Here is a 22,145-nt window from a genome sequence, read left to right as displayed (position 1 = left end):
TCAATTATTGAAAACGGTGTCACTGATTAGCCCGCACTGCTCTGCCCATGTTTGCATAGTCGACGTAACCACCAGCACCATCTTGACTGAAAAAATGCGTTTTTGTGTTCCCACTTGCATTATTGAATATTTCGACAATTGTGGTCAAATAATCTATGCATTTGCTAAACATTAAAATTCAAAATTGACTGGGAGGGCTTTCATTTTTTTTTGTCATCTGTAAATGCATACGTCATTTTTTCTGTACAATCAGTGTGTTTGATGTACGATTATATGGAAGAATTGACGTAAACACCAGGTCACTGTCAGAGCAACCTGGTTTATACGCTAAACTATCCAAATAAACACTCCTTCCGATTATTCTCCTTCCCAGGCGGCACCCAGTGTTGCCACACTTTTTTCGATTCTAATCTGTGTTTTCAGGCGAAAAAATCTTTTTTATGGTGATTATAAAACGAAGCCAAATTTTGAATTTTCAAGTGCACAAGACGAGAAAATCTGTCAACAGTTCGCGTTGAAAACCAATCAAAAAGCTTGCTTGCTGGTGGTGACCAATGGGATAGATTTTCAACGCGGAGTGCTGTTTGGTTCTCAAGTCTTGTGCTCTTGAAAATTTGAGGTGTGGCTTCGTTATATAATCACCTGAAGTATATTATTTAAAGAAAATAATTATTCATTTTTAACTTATTTTTATAAGAATAAGTTCCAATTGAAAATTGTTGATATGCCAAGAACAATCATAATACGTTTGCAAAGGTTCTATTTGATCTAAAAAAGTTAAATTTTGGATTTTAGCGCAACATTTTTACCAAGATTTTTGGAGGTTGACTCAAGATAAGGTGATTATATAACGAAGCCACACCTCAAATTTTCAAGAGCACAAGACTTGAGAACCAAACAGCACTCCGCGTTGAAAATCTATCCCATTGGTCACCACCAGCAAGCAAGCAATTTGATTGGTTTTCAACGCGAACTGTTGACAGATTTTCTTGTCTTGTGCACTTGAAAATTCAAAATTTGGCTTCGTTTTATAATCACCTTAAGTATTCCAGAAAAACAAAACAAAGGAATGGCTTTTCTGCTTTATATCTTCCAAAACTCGTGTCCTAAACAGGTGTCCTAAATATCCTGAAATCTTGAAAATCTTTTTATGACTCCAAAATCTGTGATCTGTGAACGTAATTTTAAGCTCGTCTTGGAGGTTGTCAATATAAAATCAAATTGAAATTACAGTCGAAGCTTGTTATAACGATATCGCAAGAGATCGTCGTAATAAGGAAAAGTCATTATAGAGAACAGTTATTACATTGAAATATTTTTCAAGGGACAGAAAAATGTCATTATAGAGAGCTTTTGTCGTTATAAAAGTTGTCGTTATAACAAGCTTCCACTGTAGTTTAAATTTGTCTTAACTTTTTTTTAATTAAACTTCAGGTTATAAAAAAAATAGTCTCCTAACAAAGCACTAGCACCGTGCGGGTTAACATTGGACCTAGGGGGTGACTTTGACCGCCCTTTTCGATGCATCTTATGGCTAGTACGGGAGTCAAAAAACTAATCAATGACTATCAAGTGACTATTACGGCCCAATGTCACCCCGCACGACAGTAAATTTAGTCAAACGTTGAAAGGGGTAGGGGGGATGCAAGGGTCGTGTTTTCAAACTAAACTATAAGTGTTATTTTTAAGTATATTATTAAGTGTTCATACGATAAAACTATATACTATTGCCCAACAAACAATAGATAGAAGTCAATGTATAATAAGCGAACTGTTGATCATCGGTTAAACCTTGGAATTCCAAGAGAGTGATAAGTCTCCTATTGACCATCTTCTCTAGAATCTTCCCAATGCAGTTCAAAAGAGTTATGGGACGGAAACTATCGGCACTATTATTATCTTTACCGGGCTTAGGTATGGGACTTCTAGACATTCTTTCCATGAATCAGGTATTTCACCTTGATTTCAGATATTGTTGAGGATTGTAAGCAGGATGGTTTTACCAATCGTCTAAATCAAAATTAAGGGGAGCGGATTCAATGGAACTTTTACGGGAAATAAAACAGTTGGAATAATTGGAAGAAGTAGATGATTGGGCGAAATGATCTGCAAGGTGATTAGTGATAGTGGAAGGGTGATTAGTTGAAACAGGAAGAGCTCGATTCAGAGAGATGACAATTAGAAGATGGTCGCTACTACAACAATTATCATGGATCATCCAGGATAACCGGGACCTAAGGCTATGTCATCCAGTTCAGCAACTCTTCTTCCGTTCTGTTAACGATCTCGCGACAGGAAATCACACATCGTCGTTTGTTGAGGATCGGGTGGGGTTCCACCTTCACCGCCGTGCCGTCAAACAGAGCCTTCATATTGAGGAGCTTCCTCGCTTGTCCAGCATCACGCACTCGCAACACGTACTTCAGTCCGTTCGCTTCCGTCGCCATACTCTCGATTTCACCAGCCAGATCTTGCATGGATTTGCCCACGATAAACGGGCAGAGCTTCGTTTCGCCGTCAGTAGCTAACAGTGTAAGGATCTGCAACTGGCCGATCCCGACACCGCGCATCCATTCTGGAACCGTTGGTTGAACTCGCCGCCATCCTCGCTCCATTAACAGTTTCAATACCTAACTACTTCACTGTACTTCACTCCTTCACTGTTCTTCACCACCGAAAGTGGTTAAGGTGAAGATGAATCGAAGCCAAACCTCACATTTTCAAGAGCACGGATCTAGAGAACCAAACATCCGTTTAAGCTGAGAACCTAATCGATTGGTCACTCGCTGGTGGTGACCAATCGATTAAGTTTTCAGCTCAAACGGGTGTTCGGTTCTCCAGATCCGTGCTCTTGAAAATTTGAGGTTTGGCTTCGATTTATCTTCACCTTAACACAATTTCTCCACCGGATCGGTTGGAGATTCACTACACGGATAAAAATTTGATCCCCAAATCATGATTTACAAATCATGAAATTTGGTTAGGTCATAATATCAGAATCACAAATCATGATTCCTGGAGTCATAATCATGATTCTTCATAAGCGTAACATTCATGGTGAAAACACTAAGAGGTGCGCTTTGCTTCAACTCATTCGTTTCAATCACCTTGATTTCAACATCATACAGAACTCTTAATCGGAAGGTTCGTGGTTCGATTCTCAGTGTATGTTTTTTTTTATTTATTTTTATTTTGTCGATCATAAACGAATGCGCGACTCAGCTTTTTAGCATTTGAATCATGATTTCGAGCAACCAGCAACAAAAACCTAACCTAATGAGTCCAAATCATGGTGTATTTTCATAAGATGAAAACACGCTGGAATCATGATATAATGGGTCATAATCTTGTTTTTGGATTCTGATTTCTACCCGTGTACTGTTCGCTTGGAATCAACTCGCACTCGCAAAAAGTACGTCCGCGCGCACTTGTGGTTTATAACCGAATAGGCAAATATAATGCGCCACCGTCATAGAGGTCGCTGGGGAAGAACGAGTGAAATGTTGGTTTACGTCCAAAATTCAATTCTTTAACCCAAAAATTAGTTCATAATCAATCGATTATTGAACTTTTTTTCCATTGGCATACTCATTTTGTACCATTATTCTTGCCATACGTGTGATTTCACAACAAATTTAACCACTAACAAAGAATCCGGAAGAGTATAACCTATGTTGCCAAACACCAATTTTCCAATTTTATCCCACTAATCGTACATGAGCACTGACCGGATCTGTGCATTTTCAAAGGAAAAAAAGTTTATTCTGTTTCCCAATGATCTCTGATCGTCTACAAAATAACTATTCCGAGAAAAAATGTAAATTGTGTGGTCCTTCCTATGCTGCACACGGTAAGTTCTCAATCCAACCTCTTTTTTGCCGGTTCTCCTACTAGCCACCAGATGTCGGAGTGATCGTTTAGCTTTGAAAATATTTACCTATGATGATGTGATGCACTTAGTGTTGTCACATTTTTTTCCGAATCTCATCTGTGTTTTCGGTCGGAAAAATCTTTTTTATCTTAGGTCAACCTCCAAAAATCTTGGTAAAATCTGTGTTGTGCAAAAATCCAAAAATAATTTTGTTTAAGGTCAAAAAGAACCTTTGCAAACGTATTGTAGCTGTATTTGGCATGTCAACCATTATTAATTTGAACTAATAGGGTCCTAAAGCCCTGTCCCAATTTTAGTGTCCAACGCTTAAGTTTAGGCCAAAAACACATGTTTACTCCATTTTTTAATGGACCTGGGATCGAATCCCATCCCCCGACATAGTCACTTATGACGTAAAAAGTTATGGTGACGACTTCCTTCGAAAGGGAAGTAAAGCCGTTGGTCCCGAGATGAACTAGCCCAGGGCTAAAAATCTCGTTAATAAAGTCAAACCAACCAACCAATTTTTTAATGTTTTCCGTTGGTTATAGTCCAAAAAATCAGCTAATAATGTGCCAAAAAGTTGAAGCCAACATTTCGATGGTTTTGGAAGGAGAGCAAACATTAAAAGGTATCCTGCAAGCCTCCAAGCAAGCAATCAGTGATTTGATTGCTACTCTTGCTGGATTAACTTCAGATCACTTCCTTAATTGGCCTGCCATTCACTCAAAAACCTAAGAAGCGCATCGTTATTAGAAAGTACATTGTGAACACCACAAACAAGACGTGGACCGTTTACATGCTACACCCGCACAGTTTACCGGCGTAGAACTTCCGAAGAATAGATATGGCTTTTGGGATTGTACGACATTTCCCAGAAACCAATTTCTCAGAATGACATTCCCCAGAATGGGACAATCCTCAGAAATCCATTTCCTAGATTGGAACATTCTCCAGAAAGTCATACCCCATAATGGGATTCCTCAGAAAAAAAAAAAATTCTATGGCTGCTAAAATTCAGGTAAATGGACACCGATAGTATACTACATCATGTGCCCGCCCATTAGGATGGAGACGAGGTTGGTGGTCTAATGGCTACCGCTTCTGCTTCATAAGCAGAAGGTCATGGGTTCAATCCCAGGCCCGTCCCTTTCCTTGTACTTTGTGGTTGTATGTTTCATGTACTTCCATCCACTTTTCTTAATATATCACAGCTCATAGCATTTGATAGAACCCGAGACGGACAAAAATAAACCGTTTCCCTACGCTTCCTTACGCCTGATACATGTACTGAAAAAAATCCACACGTTTGATCCATGTGTTTAAAATTATGGATCGATTCATGAACGTTTATATCGATTTGCTGTGATTTTCTTACAAATTTCGTGTGTGTTACACATTCAATTCTTTGGTTTTGCTTCATGGACCGATTCATCAACCGACAACATGAATTCCATAATTTTCCACATAAGTTCATGAAGCTTTCCATTTCAAATTCGTATGTGTTAACCTATGGGTGCATAGATCATCACCCAACACGGATTCAGTGTGTTTACTTAACTTATGGTTATCTTGTGTCATGCTCATCATGTTCAAGTTGGTCGATTTGAAATCGATGAGCTTGCTGTCGATTTCCGTGTTCCAAATTTCTAAATTGTTAGTGATCAACCCATAGCGAACTAAATTGCGGTCGGACCTCGTGTCATCATGTTCCAAAGAGAAGAAGCAAATTCTGAAGCTGAAAGTGTTAGAGGAAAGTTTGCGGATTAGTTTTTCTTTCAATTAGTAAAGATATCCGAGTGAAGATGATGAGTTTATTCTTCCAGCATTGGATATAATGTATGGTGTTAGAGAATCGGATTCCACTAACAGATTTTCCTAGCTTTTTGCTTCGAATAAAATGAAATATGCTAATCCCGGGCTTCCCAAAATATGGATTTGCGGCACCCCGCTCGTTGCTGACTCACTTGCTTGAAAAAAAAAAAAAAAACTTTCAAGTGATCTTGCGACAAGCAGAGGAGCCTTGAATACATATTTTGGGGTGCAAGAGTTCTTCTACCAAATTTCTTCTTTCAGTCTCATGACATTCATGTTCTATCTCACATAACTCTCTAAAGCCACTACATTTCGAATTCAATAAGCAAATCAGTTTGTTTTCATGATTTAATATTTAGATATTCATGTTTGTTTCACATGACAACCTAATGTTGATACACATGTTATTATACCGTGAAGACAATTACGAAATCCATATGGCTAGCACACTCAAGTCATGTGGTTTTCCTCTTTGCGCAAATCTATAAGTAAAACACACGACCTTGACGTGTAGATTTTTCTCAGTGCCTATAGTGCCTATAGGCAGTCTGCTGCTAACCAAACCAGCAAGCCTCTCTGCCATAAAAAATACCTCACCCCCTCACCCTTCCCGCATGAACTTGGTATATACGGTCTACCGTGTGAGCCAGTTTAATGCATCATCAACTCCTTCCCTTTCCCCTCATTGGTCTGCATTCTGACGTGGCAGGCACCATTGTTGCCTAAAAATAGAAGATCACCAGCACTTATACACTGAGGGTGTTTGTTAACCCGTATAGGCCTGAGTGAAAGCAAAAATATTGAAACCCTCACCGCTCAGCGAATTCTTAACGGATTCAAATGATTTGTTGTCAGTTCACTGGCCCACATATCTTGTTTCTAGAAGTGGCCAGAGGAACTCGGAAATATTCCTGTGACCGGAGTTATTGCGGTGGGTTACTGGGTCAAGTCGGGTAAAAAAAGGCTATTTTTTGGGACATGCCAAGTGACCTATATTTATTTGAAATGTCAATCAATTTAATTTGAATAAATCATTAAGATCTGATATTCAACGTTATAAATGAAGAGTTTTGCACCTTTCAAAATATACCGGATGTGGCCATTCGGACGTAATGCCCGGAAGAACCGGCTGTAGATTTGTTGGATACTGAACCGTTTCAATTCTCGAAAATTAGAAATCAAACATAATTGGGCAGTAAAATGCGTTCCCGTAAGCTTGGCACAGATGTTCAGATACAAATTGGCCACTTTATCGTAAGTTTGAGGCGTCCCGGGACTAAAAAATGGTCATTTGTAGTATTAATCAAATGCAAAACTCATAGTTATTCAATTCAATCGTTTCTCAAAATGTTTACACTGATGCAATTTTCTCAAAATTCCGCCATGTAATGACCACATTATAGCCTATTCCGGAAATTATCTGTGACTTGAAATTTGCCTACCTTCAGGGGCACAAACACACAGAACCCTTTGCACCCGACCTGACCCAGTGATGCACCGGAATAACTCCGGCCACAGGAATTTTTCCGTGTTTCTCTGTCCACTTCTAGAAACTAGATATGTGTGCCAGTATATTGACAAAAAATCATTTGAATCCATTAAGAATTCGTTGAGCGGTGAGGGTTTTAGAATTTTTGCTTTCACTCAGGCCTATACGGGTTAATCCCAAGCAGTCATCTGGTTGGTTTCTTGTGTAAGTGCAGCTGATCTGGCGATGGAATAGTCACCACGGGCGTCTTATCAAGCTCAAGCACAGCTACATCATGTGCCCATTAGGATGGTCCATTCTTAAATGGTAAAAACGTCTCAGGTAAAAACCAAGGTGGGTGTACAGGGTGTCCGCAAATTATCCGAACAGCAAAATATTGGGAAGATGATCTTACATTGAAAACAATGAAAAATCAATGTCCATGTACCTTTTATAATACATCTATATGTTGACACAAAATACAACTTCAAACAATTTCGAAATGATTGCTTGTTACTGAGATAGGCAAATTCAAATTTTTCGGAGACGTTTTTCCTGAGGGCCGCTAGTCATACTGGAGATGTGTTATCTCTAAAATCTGAAAGAGATGAATCTGAATGTCCTATTATTATTTGAAGTTACCTGCAGTTTAGTGGCTTCAAGTTAGACTAGAAATAGAAAATTATACGGTTCAAATCCAGTGAGTTTTAGGACATTTCTCTTCCGTCATAAAGCTCGAAAAACAGCTCCTTGTAAGACACTTTAATACATTTGACTTAATTTTGCAAATATTTTAAATCGGAAATGTGTCAAACTTACTTCATAAGAATATAATAAGCCAATATTTACAACCATGCAAGAATATTGAATATATTATGCTTGATTGTATAGAACCATGTCTTCAAAGTTTGTACGGATAATTTGCGGACACCCTGTACGGCTGTCAACTACAAACAAAGCTCGCCTAACAATTATCTCTCACGTAGGCCGGTCCAAACAGCATCATCTCTCACGCGATATGGTAAAAACCAAAATCTCAAGTTAGTTACATCCCGATTTGGTTCATTAGGACCCCCAGAAGCTACTGTGGAAATAAGAGTGCAATCCGTCAACTCAATCTCGTTCAGCCAAGGGAGGTACTCGCTGCTTCTTCTTGCTACCCCAACGTGTCTCTGGTTCTAAAATGTAAACAATCATACAAAATAACGACCAAACAATGGTGAAGGCGTAATCAGTTTTTTCGAAAACATCTATTTCATAAATTTAGCAGAATTTGCTTTTTATAAATCTACGAGCTGTTTAGTGGAATACCTATAAGTAGATGAAAAAAAAAAACGAATTTAGTACTATACCATTTAATTCCACTATAGTTTGTATCATTTGACAAATACGCGTATTTCGACCTCAACTGTAAGGCCGTCTTCAGTGTCGTGTATTAGACTCGACTTCTAAGTCGAAATTTGATAGATGATTTGCAAATGGATCATAGGGAGCCGGATCCTATTCTTGGCACTTTTGATTCACTTCGGCAATGAGGTTTTTTGAAAGCTACAGAGCTCATATTTGGCCACAATATGCGTCATACGAAAGTGCTTCTTATTGCAAAGTGTCATGCAATTCGGCCGAGAAAAACCCCTCAAAGTGAATGATGGAAGTGCCAAAGTAGCTCTGCACCCTACTCAAAGGCCTTCACGTGTACATTCACGTGACAAATTACGGAGGTTTTTTCTACCCAATTGCTGATTAGCACTTGACTTCATCATTGCCACAATTAATTATAGTCTAATAAGCCTACTTCAAGTAACATCTATACTTCTACAAATGTTACCCAAACAAGTTTCTTGTAAAACGAGTAGAACAAACAGACTAGCAATCCTGCTGAAAGCACATCTTCTTCTTCTTTCTGGCGTTACGTCCCTACTGGGACAGAGCCTGCTTCTCAGCTTAGTGTTCTTATGAGCACTTCCACAGTTATTAACTGAGAGCTTACTATGCCAATGACCATTTTTGCATGCGTATATCGTGTGGCAGGTACGAAGATACTCTATGCCCTGGGAAGTCGAGAAAATTTCCAACCCGAAAAGATCCTCGACCGGTGGGATTCGAACCCACGACCCTCAGCTTGGTCTTGCTGAATAGCTGCGCGTTTACCGCTACGGCTATCTGGGCCCCTGCTGAAAGCACATGGTTTTGCTAAAACGTAAAAACATTTCATTGGCGCGAAACCGATTCACTGCACTGTAAGACCAAAGTACCCTTTAAAGGGTTAAAAAGTACCATTTTTGAGAGAAACTAGTTTAACTCATAAAAAGAGTAAAGGGCCTTTACTCATTAAAGAGTAAACCGCTTGTACGTCAAGTCAACGAGTGATTTTTACCCTCTATTCCAATTGAATTTTGTTTGGAATGAGAGTAACTTTTACTCTTTTTTATGACTTTAATATTATATGAAATTATTCAATACAGTCATCCCTCCCTTACTTTATATTGAAGGGACCATCGAGTTAGGGAGGTATCGAGTTACAGAACACAAAACCAGTGCAACTGCGATCTAAGGGACCATCGAGTTGGCCATGAAAACCAACTTATACTATGGTTCTCTAGCTCGATATCTAGATACGTAATATCGAGTAAGGGAGAGTTAACTGTAGTAATGAATAATGTGCAGACAAATGATTGGGCGTTTCGTTTTGCAGTTTATTCGAATTTTATTAAATAAATCTTATTAAGTTAATGTTCTATTTCTTGTGGACATGCTCCCTTTCATATAATTAGCTGTCGGACATGATCGCAGTTTCTATACGGCTCCAGGCCGTAATGACGAATCATGATGCCATATCACGCAGGCCTTTTTGTTTAGCCGACTCATTTTGTAAGAATATCAATATTTCTTTAATTAAGAACGAGATGGATAATATATCTCGAGAGGGATTCGCGATAAGGGCCTATCTGACAAATCAATAACAATGAGAAAATAATCAATGAAATTTTCATGTGCAATTTTTAATCCCAATTGTAGAAAATATAATCCAACTTTAACTATATCACTTTAATACACATTTCATAAACCTAGTTTCAAAATCCTCATCAATACCACACACATCTCCTTCAATTTTCCTAGCTGTTTCATAATAAAAAAATATTATAAGGTTTCGCCTTAAACGCACTCAAGAATGTCAATATCGCCCAATGTTATGAGCCTGTAATCGATATTATTTTTAGTGTCGCCTATTAATTTTGCGCCGTGTTTTCATTCTGGTTTCAATTAAGCCCGCCATGTACGCCTTGTTTATTTTTTGTTTGCAGTGTCGCCGTTTACTCTCGCCGTGTTTTGATTTCGATTTCAGATGCGCTCATCACTTTGATAAACAAAAACACAGGCGTAATCAATACAGTGTGTGGTTTTGCATGAGGTGAAGTTTCGTCTTCTACAAATTTGCGTTTTTTGAATAGTTAAATTATCGAAAGGGGAAAAGTTCAACTGCAGTGGATAGACAATCAAGCTAAAATTTCACCGCTATAGTTTCTTAAATTGTGTACATTTTGCCAGTTTCGCCTAATTCGCGAATCTTTCTAGATCTCGATTTATCACAAACCTGCAAAATACTGCTCATTAACTTGCGATCAGGATACGACTTCGGTCGCAACGAAAGAAAAAGACATAAGATTTTCTTCACTCATTAAAGAGTAAACCATTGGAACTTACAAATGGGCAAAATTTACCCATTATGCTAAATTTTGAAATACCCCTATTTTTGACAGCTTCATATATCAGAAAAAATGGGTATTTTTTACACCTTATAGGGTAAGGCCAAGTTTACAGTGTGCCTTTTCTTGCCCGCCATTGGCGAAAACCAAGAGTTTGACGTTTCCGCACTTATGAACCCGCCCGCACTTTTGAAGTGCGAGGTCCAGTAAGGTGGGAATTGCGCAATATTGTAGGGTAAGAGCACCAATTTTCGACCCAGCACTAATTTTCGACCCATTCATACGATTTTGGCCTACTTAATATGAAAATCCGAAAATTGGCACAGCATTCTTGTGGGTCGAAAATTAGTGCTTTTCCCCTATTAAACTTTGGACAGATGTATACTATATATACCATGGCCAAAAATTTATTCTAAGGTTGAATTGTTTGAAGACAATTATCAGTATCAAACTCGTTTCAAGATAATTGTGCCATGGTATGTATACCACCAGTGTGTCATAAGTGTAATATTAATTAACAAAGCATTATTGAACAAAATACAAACTGAAACGAACTACCCAACGCAGAGCTGAAAAAGAATTGCAATACGATAAATTTAGACTAAAAATGAGGCAAAGGAAGCAAACATTCATCTTTTATTTTATTTCTGGATTTAATTTCTATTTTTTTTCGCTTGGGATCCATAATGATGATTTGACGGAATAATAATTGTTGTGTAAATTAAGGCCGGTTTCCGGAGCTCGACAATTATGGTAATAAATTTTTAACGACAATAAATAAAACAAAACAAAACCAAATTTATTAATATTTTTTGTGCTTTGAAAATGAATCAAAACGATTCTGGGGAATGTCCTATTATGGAGAATGTCGTTTTGGGGTTTGACTTTCTGAGGAATTTCCTACAACCGGATTTGCCAATCGATCACTCAAAAACCCGATAATGATCATAGCTGTTAAATCACTTTACGACGAGCGTTGCCCGCTCTTCTATAGTGTTCCACTGATAAGTTCGATAACAGCCCTTTCCAAAATTGCCTCCCGTCAAGTTGTGACGCAAATGGTATAATCTATCAGTAATGGATTAACTGATTGTAAATAGAAATCGGGTTCCGGGTAGATCCGGGTAGAGGTGAATAACAACATAATGGTAAAAATAGAACAAATTTTGCAATCATATCTACTTTAACCAATATTATGTTATTAATATATGACATTAAATATCTCATCAATAGCAAACCATACAATCATAGCAAAATTTATCATCGATATGTTATACTCGAAAGTAATGCAATAACGAATCAATAACAAAATATACTATCATGGTTAAATTTGTAATGTGTGCAAAAATACTAAAAAACATTAAATATCTAAAGAATAATAAACAACGCCATTACAGTAAAATAATGTCATTATTTTGATATTTTAAAACTTTATTTAAATAATTCATGGGAACAAACCAATATCAAATTTTACCATAATAGCTCATTTTACCATTCGTATGATATTCATTGAAGATTCAAAAAGCAAAAGTTTTTGCATTTTATTTTTCAATCATGCTAAATTAACCCGGGTAGAGGTGAATAACAAAATTATGGTAAAATAAGAACAAATTTTGCAATCATATCTAGTTTAACCATTATTATGTTATTAATATATGATATAAATATCTCATCAATAGCAAAACATACAATAATAGCAAAATTTGTCATTGGTATGTTATATTTGAAAGTAATGTATATTTGAAAGTAATGTAATTTGTGGGCTTCGTAGCCGTGCGGTTAGTGTCACCAGGTATTTAGCCGCATCGTGCTAGGGAGTGTGGGTTCGATTCCCGAATCAGGCTGGTAAACTTTTCGTTAAGGTACCCCGGGGCAAGTGGGACACAAAAAATCGATAGTTCAAACAAATTGTTCAAAATAATTTTCAAATGTCAATATTTTGCAAATCCAACAACACGGTCACTTTGGACTTTGGCAACATATTAGCTGGTGTGAGCATGAATTTGATCGAATAATTTCGAAATTGTGAAAACCTTAGAAGAAAGATGTACAATGAATTATTCGACGCAGTTGCCTCGCTAAACGGGGCAAGTGGGACACATCCGGTTTCGTGCGTTAAACCACATGAGTAAGTCAACCGTTGCAATAGTAGGATTGATAAATCATAGATATTTTATTTTGAGTGCATATGTGATGTACATAAGGGATCAACCATAAAATACGTAACGTTTTAGGAAGACACCCAACATTTAATAATATGTCTCATCGCATTTAATTTTAACTGAAAATTTCTCACAATAAGCGTAAAGAGGTATAAAGCATGTTCAAAATATATTATTTATAAGTTATCAATCAAAATGCAGCAAGTAAACTTTCAATAATTGACGAATTTTTTAATATGTTCTGTTATTATTGTTATGCATGGCGGAAAACCACTTAATGTGATGGATTCGTTTTCCGCAACTACTGAATTTGGTATAAATAGCACATAAAGTTCAATAGAAATAGAAAAGTAATGGTTCTCATGATGAATTTTGAATTTCATTTCTATCTTCGCTCAATTTTAGATTCGTATTTCAGAAATAAAAAAAAACAAAATATTTGGAAAAAACTACATTTTTTCTCCTTTTTAACAATTTTGTAATATAAGTTTGATTTATTTTGATAAAAATCATCCATTTGAATGTTTTAATGCTACTCTTTAAGAAAATGTTTGAAACGTGTAGGAAAAGTTTTAATTCTGGTGCTTGTTTTGATAGGTCCCACTTACCCCAGATATTAAGATATTTTTGGGTAAGTCAGGCCATAGAAATTTTCATATGAAATGAAAACAAAATACCTGTTTATCGTAAGCAGCCTGTTATAATACTTAATGTTGTAACTTACCGATGGTATTTCGATTGATAACACAATTATTTTTTGCGAGCCAATGCAGAACATGAAACGTGTCACAATTTATCATGCAAGTTGAAAATACCGCTGAGCTGACAACTGTTACAAGGAGCACTTGGTAATAAGAATAACAATATTTTTTGTACTAAATACATTCCTTATCATTGTATCTTCAACTTTATAGAAGAATATCCTCTTGAAAAAACTTTCCTTAACGAGCTATGACTGAAGGTCCCACTTACCCCGTATTCTCACTTGCCCCGGGGTACCTTAGAAATGTTTTCCAACTGTGCCACTGGGCGTTGCATGCTAGTCCGTTGTCTAGTGTGGTGCTTCCTTCAAAGGGCATAAATGCCCACTGGAAGCATTAACGTGTCAGTGTATTTTTTAATGTAATAACTAATTTGTTATTTGTGCAAAAATACTAAAAAAACATTAAATATCTAAAGAATGAGAAACATCGCCTCACAGTAAAATATGTCATAAATTTGATATTTGAAAACTTTATTGAAATAATTCATGAGAACAAACCAACATCAAATTTTGCCATAATAGCTCATTTTACAATTTGTATGATATTCATTAAAATTTAAAGAGCAAATGTTTTTTTTTGCAGTTTATTTTTCAATCATGCTTAATTCAGATATTAAAGTCAAAGAACTAAAATTACCATTATTTTGATCTACTCGTGAATAGCTTATCTAGCTATTATTTTGTTAATAATATCCAAATAATAATGTTCGGAATCGGTAAAGAAATAACTATTTTTCTGTAGCAGCCTTTTTTCGATCAGCTCAAACTAAAATTAGATTTATTTTCAATATCAACATTTTCAAATATTTGTGTCTTCACTTACAAGAAATAGTTTTTCCTCACTCCAGCGATGACCTACCACAATTTCAGCACTTTATGTGATGATTTCCAGCGCTAGTTCTAGATGAACAAAACAATTTCATATCAGTCTAAACTAATCCATTTTTTATCAGTGTTTACTCACGGCTGTTGGGGGTAATTAGCTACCTACTAGCTTTCGGAACAGATCACTGCTGCTTCTCCTCAATTGCACAAATCTTCAGTGACTTAAACTGCCGTTTATACTTAAAAAGTTGTGTAAACAAACTAATTCCTATCCAAGAACATTAAGTTTGTTTTTGTTTTTACTTTCTCTCCGTTTCACAACAAATCATCATCAATGATATCTGTTACCACAGTTGACCGGTAATGTCTGCGGTGAGATGATCTCACTTCTCACTATAGACTGTGAACGGAAAGATAGAGCTCAATGCCGTCAACAAATAACATATTTTGTTATTTACGGTTGCCTATATTTTGTTATTACAATGGCAAAATATATATTTTTTTACGTTTTATGCGATACAAACTTAGTTATTATTTTTGTTATTTTATCTCTTATTTCAAACAAACAAAGAACAAATTTTGCTATTCAAACATTTTTTTTTAACAGTAAATTTGTTATTCTTTTGCTATTCTCCTCTACCCGGGGAGGTGAATAACAGAATAATGGTAAAATAAGAACAAATTTTGCAATCATATCTGGTTTAATTATTATTATGTTATTAATATATGACATAAATATCTCATCAATAGCAAAACCTACAATCACAGCAAAATATGTCATTGGTATGTTATGCTTGAAAGTCATGTAATAACTAATCAATAAAAAAATATACTATCATGGTAAAATTTGTTATTTGTGCAAACCTACTAAAAAAACATTAAACATCTAAAGAATAACAAACATCGCCATCACAGTAAAATATGTCATAATTTTGGTATTTGAAAACTTTAAATAATTCATGAGAACAAACCAACATCAAATTTTGCCATAATAACTCATTTTGCAATTCGTATGATATTCATTGAAGTTTTAAAAAGCAAATGTTTTTTTGCAGGAAAGCAAAAAGTTTATTTTTCAATCATGCCAAATTAAGATATTAGAGTCAAAGAACTAAAATTACCATTATTTCGATCTACTCGTGAATAGCTTATTTAGTTATTATTTTGTTATCGTTATCTAAATAATAACATATTTTGTTATTTATGTTTGCCTATATTTTTGCTATTATTTTGTTATTGCAATGGCAAAATATGATATTGTTTAGTTTTTATGCCATATAAACTTAGTTATTATTTTTGTTATTTTATTTCTTATTTCAAACACACAAAGAACAAATTTTGCTATTTAAACATTCTATTTTAATGATAAGTTTTGTTATTCTTTTGTATTTCTCCTCTACCTGGGTTACGCAATCACGGCCTTCAAGTGTTAGATGATTATTGCGAAACATTTATCCAAGAATTGAATGTGTGAAAATCTTTATAAAAAATAAAAGAAAAAACAGTGGGGGTTGTGTACAAGACACGACCGCATGACGTTGACTACGCTATGTGATTTGCTGCATTTGAATTTAGGTCAATTGTCATAATTGCAATCTTTCTTTAGTTACATACAAAGGTATCGACCGTGATAATTATATTTTGAATTTGTATACCGGCATATCGGTCTATTTTGCAAAATCGAATAGAAGAGCCGTTTTGTTTGGTGGATCCAAAGGGCTTTTACATAAAAATTATCCAAATAACTTTCCTGATATTTATTGCTGGCTCTGAAAAGAGCCGTTTTATTTGGCGGCTCTGAAAAGAGCCGTTTCACCGTTCACCTGGTTCATATAATTGATGCTGTCGATGCTTCTGCGTCTGATGCTTTTTCGGCTGATGCTTGGGCGGCGTTTCCTTATCGCTCTTTAAGAACCAATAAATGTTTTCAATTAGCATATTTTCCTGACAAATGTAAAAATGCTAAGGTTGTTCCAATTTTAAAACCAGGAAAAAATCCTGCAGAAGCTTCTAGCTATCGTCCAATCAGCTTGGGTTCCTCCATCAGTACTGACCAAGATCATATTTTGTTGTTTTAAAATAATTGCTGATGATCATAATCAGCTATTGGTTTGTTGGAGATAAGAGATAAACGATCAAAAATAATATCAAAAATTAATATGGAGAAGTATGGAGGTATTATTTAACCTTGTTAAGATATTCTAAGATCAAAACAATATCTGGCAAACTCTTGATTGACCAACAAACCAATATCAATATATGATCTGACGGATGGCGAAGAATAAAAATAAGCAAACAGCCAGCAATCAGGATTGAACCCTCGACCTTCAGATCTTTGAAGAGTGATGCTAACCAATCGGCTATTTCTCTCAGATGGAAGATCAAGGAAATAAGAACATGATTTTCTTCGTTTTCTGAGACTACATCTAGAGGTTGTCGTGATGTCACACTGTTTTGACCCGCCATTTTGCTGTTGAATGTGTTTTGTTTCATGTCAAAAAACTCATTCTGATCTTGCTAACATATTTTCCTGAGATTTATAAAATTTTCGAACACCTTATCAATATCAAATTGAGATATGCGATCATAATTTGTTCGTTTCGAGATGTGACTCTGATTTTTCCATCTGCCCGGGTGGACATTCGACCACTAATCTGCCCATAAACGCATCATTGTCCCATGTGAATAGGAAATCCAGCAAACATGGGACTGACATGCGTTTATGGGCAGTAATCAACTTTTACGTGTAACAAATTTGATCCGTTCCAACAAATCTGAAGGCTATTCTACTGGTCTTGCTCTTCTAGGCAAAGAAAAAGCATTCGACAGTGTTTGGCATGAAGGTTTGATCGTAAAATTAAAAACATACATTGTTAGAATAATTCAAAGCTATCTGTCAAATCGTACACTTCAGGTTAATTATCAGAACTCCAGATCTGAAAGAATTCCTGTAAGAGCTGGTGTTCCTCAAGGCAGCATGAGAGGGGTTCCAATAAATTGGTCAGATGAGGTTAAGTATCTAGGGCTCATGTTAGATAAGAATTTAACTTTCAAAAATCACATTGAGGGCATTCAAGCCAAATGTAATAAATATGTAAAATGTCTCTATCGCCTTATTAATAGAAAGTCAAAACTTTGTCTTAAGAACTAGCTTTTGATATTCAAACAAACTTTCAGGCCAGCCATGTTGTATGCTGTACCAATATGGACTAGCTGTTGTAATACCAGGAAGAAAGCTCTGCAGAGAATTCAAAATAAAATTTTGAAAATGATTCTGAAGCTTCTTCTATGGTATAGTTACATAGAATATCCAATGTTGAAACATTGGAACAAATGTCAAATAAAATAATTAATAATTTCAGGCAAAAATCGTTACAATCTTCTATTGCCACGATTAATGCGTTATATGGTTAGGTTAAGTAAATTGAAAACGTGTTTTTTTTTCTCTTATAAACAGGTGAAATCAACTCACCTGTAAAAAATCTGAACTGCTACGGCAAATGAAATGTAATATGTTGTTAACAAAATGTTATTGAAATCTTGAATTTGTTTTACCAAATTAGGATGATAGTGTTGTCTAATAAGATATAAGAAATGAATGTTTGGAATGATACTAAAAAAGAAATTAAAAAAAAAACTAGAAGGATATTTGATGGCATTGTTGTGTGCGCGTTTATTTTTTCCAAAAAAAAAAAAAAAATTGATTCTTTGAAAACGTATTTTTACAAATAGTTGCATTATTATGGTGTCACGTTACGAAAATTGCCTAATGTTTACATTGTAAAATAAATACTTCTTATAGAACTCTATTATTTTGGATCCTCTTCCTACTCGTCAAGATACGTGTCTTCTATAACGGCCTCTGGAAGATCCAAACATCCGTAAAAATTTTTATTTCTTGAAATCACCCTAGACCACTGCGGTATTTTTTACAAACATTTCATACTTCATGATTATAAAACATAACAAAAGTTTTGGATTGTTCATTGGTATAGGTGCCCGAATAAAAAATACAATACAAAAACAATATAACGTATTGTAACAGTACTATTCAATATATTGGAAATACAATACAGTATATTCTAAAATGACAATACGATTACAGTACATTATATTGTTTTGAACAGTTCACTGTATGGTATATGAGATTTTCCCAATATAATGTATGGGTGGTTAGGTATCGTAACAATACAAATATAGATATTACTATATATTGTTCATGTATTGTCTTGATTAGTCATTCGTGTATTGTTGTATAATACAAAAATAATTCAACGAACTGTATTTCAATTAGTGGTAAAAAGCATAGAATATGTATTTTGAATGGATTGTCCCCCAACTTACCGGATATTCGTGCCAACAGTAGTAGAATAATTTAACTCCTATAGAAGTAAAGATATTTATCATGGTTGCATTCGTCGTTACAGCTAATGTCAAGTGACTGCTACAAAACCATTTATTTTTATTTTTTGAATATTTTTCACCCAACATTTCTTGCTTTCTGAACTTGTTTTGTTTACTTCTTTTAGTTAAGCTACACAGAAGTTTTTTGTTTTCCGTGTCTCTTTTGAAATGTCAGATAGGAACAACCCCAGTGTTAAAACTAAAACCTCTGTGGTGTTTTTGTCAACCAAGCGAACGTCAAACAAAGTGACAAGGTTCATTTGTGAGCTTAATTTTAAAATTAAAGTTTAAATATGATATACATAGCCGTTATTTGAGCGGGAAAAATTGTTAAAATAGTTGCAGTAACATGCTCTTCAGTGTTGTTAAATTAAAACTAGATTTCATTAAACATTTTAGGACCCTATTATGAGTGTCAATACTTTTTGGGAAAATGGGATTTTCGGAGAAATGGTGAACTGTCATTCGGAGAAACCACATTCGGGGAAAAGTAGTACAACCGTCCCCAACATGTGTGAGGCTACCAATTCACTGACCGGCACCTTTGTGATAAGATTTGGTAGGAACAGTTTTAAAAACCGAAGCCATTTGATCAGCTTTGCGTAAAAAAACGAGAAACAACATATATTAGCATCCCACAAAAACGCGGTTTTGAAAGAATGGCGCCAACGCTTAGAGCTAGTACAACGTTCAATTAGAGGTAAAACAATCGGTTAGAAAATTGCTAAGAACAAGAGTCGTCCTAACATTTTACGTGTATGTATCCACAATTTCGTGAAATAATCTGATCTAACTCCTCTGGGCAACAGAATTCTGTAATATATAGATCACTGTTTTGAGATCATAAACGTCCCTAACCATTTGGCTAAAAGCGTGATCCTCAAAATACTATAAAATACCACTTCCCCAGATATTAACTGAGAGCTTTGGCGAAAGTTCAGAGTGGCAACGTAAGCTTAATTTATTTTATTATTCTATGGTTTTTTACATATTGTTTTATCATTCAAATTTGACATAAATAATGAGAGAGTTTTATGTTTTACCTGTAGGTATTTTTGTGGAGCATAATCGATTGATTATAGTAAGAAGTAGACAATATGATAATGCAATTGCAAAATGAGATATATCTGAATAATATTCCACAGAAATTTAAAAAAAAAACCTGGGGATTTAAATTATTTTTTTAAAGAGACTGCAAGGATAATCTCTGAGCTTATTTATTAGGCGATCTTTTGAAAAAACCCTACAAAAGTCTCCGAAAAAAAATAAAAGATTCAAGAAGAAATGAAAACAATTCCTGATAGCATTCTTCACAAAAAAATCAAAATGCATTAGGTATTATCGCGAAATGAATTTCTACTTATAAATGAAAAAAATTCTCAAACGAATTAATTTAATCCTTACTTAAATTATTCAAATGACAGAGAGTCTTAGGAATAGTTATGAAGTTATTTATAAAGAAATCATACGAAGATTTCCTGAAAACAAACAAATCAGATAAAACAAATCTCGAAGAAAATTCCTGGGCATTCTCTTGATGGAATTTTTTCGAGTAATATTGGGTAGAACTTCTGACCAGGCAGTGGAGAAATATCTGATGATTATCTTTGAGGAATCTGCCGGGGAATCCGTAGAGGAACTGCTGAAGGAATCTCTGTAAGCGTTCTTGGGAGAATCTCTGGTCTTAAAGGCATTCTGAAGATCCAGCTTAAGTAATTTGTGTGGGAAATCTTACGAGATGTTCGTGAAGAAATCCTTGTAGGTATTTCAGGGTTATTGAAGAAATTTCAGGATGTATCTCCAGAAGTATCTATGGAAGGATCCTTGATCGGGTTCATAGAAAAATTACTGAAGGATCTCCAAGAGGAATCAATTGAGAAATTCTTAGCTAAATCCCTTGATGCATTTCTGTAGAAATGTTTATGGAATGCTTATATACCTAAGTATCAACGACACCACCTTAGAAAATGTAGAGAATTTTTTTTTACAAGATTAATTTTTCGGAGCTTAATTATTTATCGGCGTGAAAAAGACAAAATCGGCGGCGTTGTGCTGACCGGCGTATGGCGCGCCGCCGATACATTATGCGGCGTCGGCGTGACGCACAATTGATCGGCGGCGGCGGCGTGGCATGGCGGCGCACGGGGCCAATACTAGCCAGGCAGTAATGACTTCTGGTTGGTTGGAGAAAAGTGTTGTCAAGAATTATTTTGAATCGCTCCTACCAGTACGTAGTGTACTCTACTTTTATCTCTCTTTTTACAATTTTGTCCGCACTTTTGGCAGCTCGGTTAGTTCTCGGTTAGTCACGGTTAGTCTGGCTACAGAGTACAATGCACACACCTTGGTATACATAGCCAAACAACTAATTGGCCCCGCCCACTTGCATACAGGCAGATAAAAGATAAAGAGAAGTAGCTATTTACGTTTTTATCGATGTACTCGATCTCTAAGCTAAAGGTTCAGTTAAATTCGCTCGTAGCTCCAGTCGCTTGAAGACTATTCACCTAGTTTGTGTCGAAACCGAAAAACGTTCAAAATGTTTGGAGCAACTTCAAATTCCTTAAAAATCGTTTTGATTGTGTTATTTTATCAGTTATGTTGCACTCATGCTCAATTCAACTTCCATATCGCTCCCTATGCGGTAGGTCAAAATTTGTAAGTAGCTTAACGTCAACATTATATCCATCGTACATTTTCAGACCAATTGGTTTGAGGCGTCCGAGTACTGTCACCGGATGCACTGGCAGTTGGCCATAGTTGATTCGGAAGAGAAGCACAATGCCGTAGTAGATGCGGCCAAGGCCACGGGACTTCACTCTTCTGGATATTTCGGTGTTTGGCTCGGAGCTACCAGATTGGCACAGACGGATATTTTCACCTGGCACAATACCGGAAGAATTCTTGAATTCACACGCTGGGCTCCTGGCGAACCTAGCGAATACGGCGAGGAATGTGTAATGATTGCCTATTGGCCTAGTCAGGGATTCTACTGGACGTGGAATGATGCATACTGCCTTGAAAAGTACTACGCCATCTGCGAATTTAGGAGTTGCATCTTGGATTGACGAGTGTTTGCTTGAAAGAATGATGTAATGCAATAAATAATTTACTTATCAGTACTAGCAAA

General features: G+C 35.8%; 1 protein-coding gene across 1 annotated transcript; it reads left to right on the top strand.

The window, feature by feature from the left end:
* Positions 1–21,452: 21,452 nt before the first annotated feature.
* Positions 21,453–22,145, top strand: LOC5574760 (lectin subunit alpha). The gene is made up of 2 exons (XM_001661594.3): positions 21,453–21,659; positions 21,718–22,145. Exons 1-2 carry the CDS (start codon positions 21,555–21,557, stop codon positions 22,081–22,083), a joined length of 471 nt encoding a protein of 156 aa, XP_001661644.2. The 5' UTR covers positions 21,453–21,554; the 3' UTR covers positions 22,084–22,145.

The sequence above is a fragment of the Aedes aegypti genome, chromosome 3, assembly GCF_002204515.2.
Source record: "Aedes aegypti strain LVP_AGWG chromosome 3, AaegL5.0 Primary Assembly, whole genome shotgun sequence".
Taxonomy (NCBI): domain Eukaryota; kingdom Metazoa; phylum Arthropoda; class Insecta; order Diptera; family Culicidae; genus Aedes; species Aedes aegypti.
Note: the sequence above shows the minus strand (reverse complement) of the source record. Positions and strands in the feature narration are given on the sequence as shown.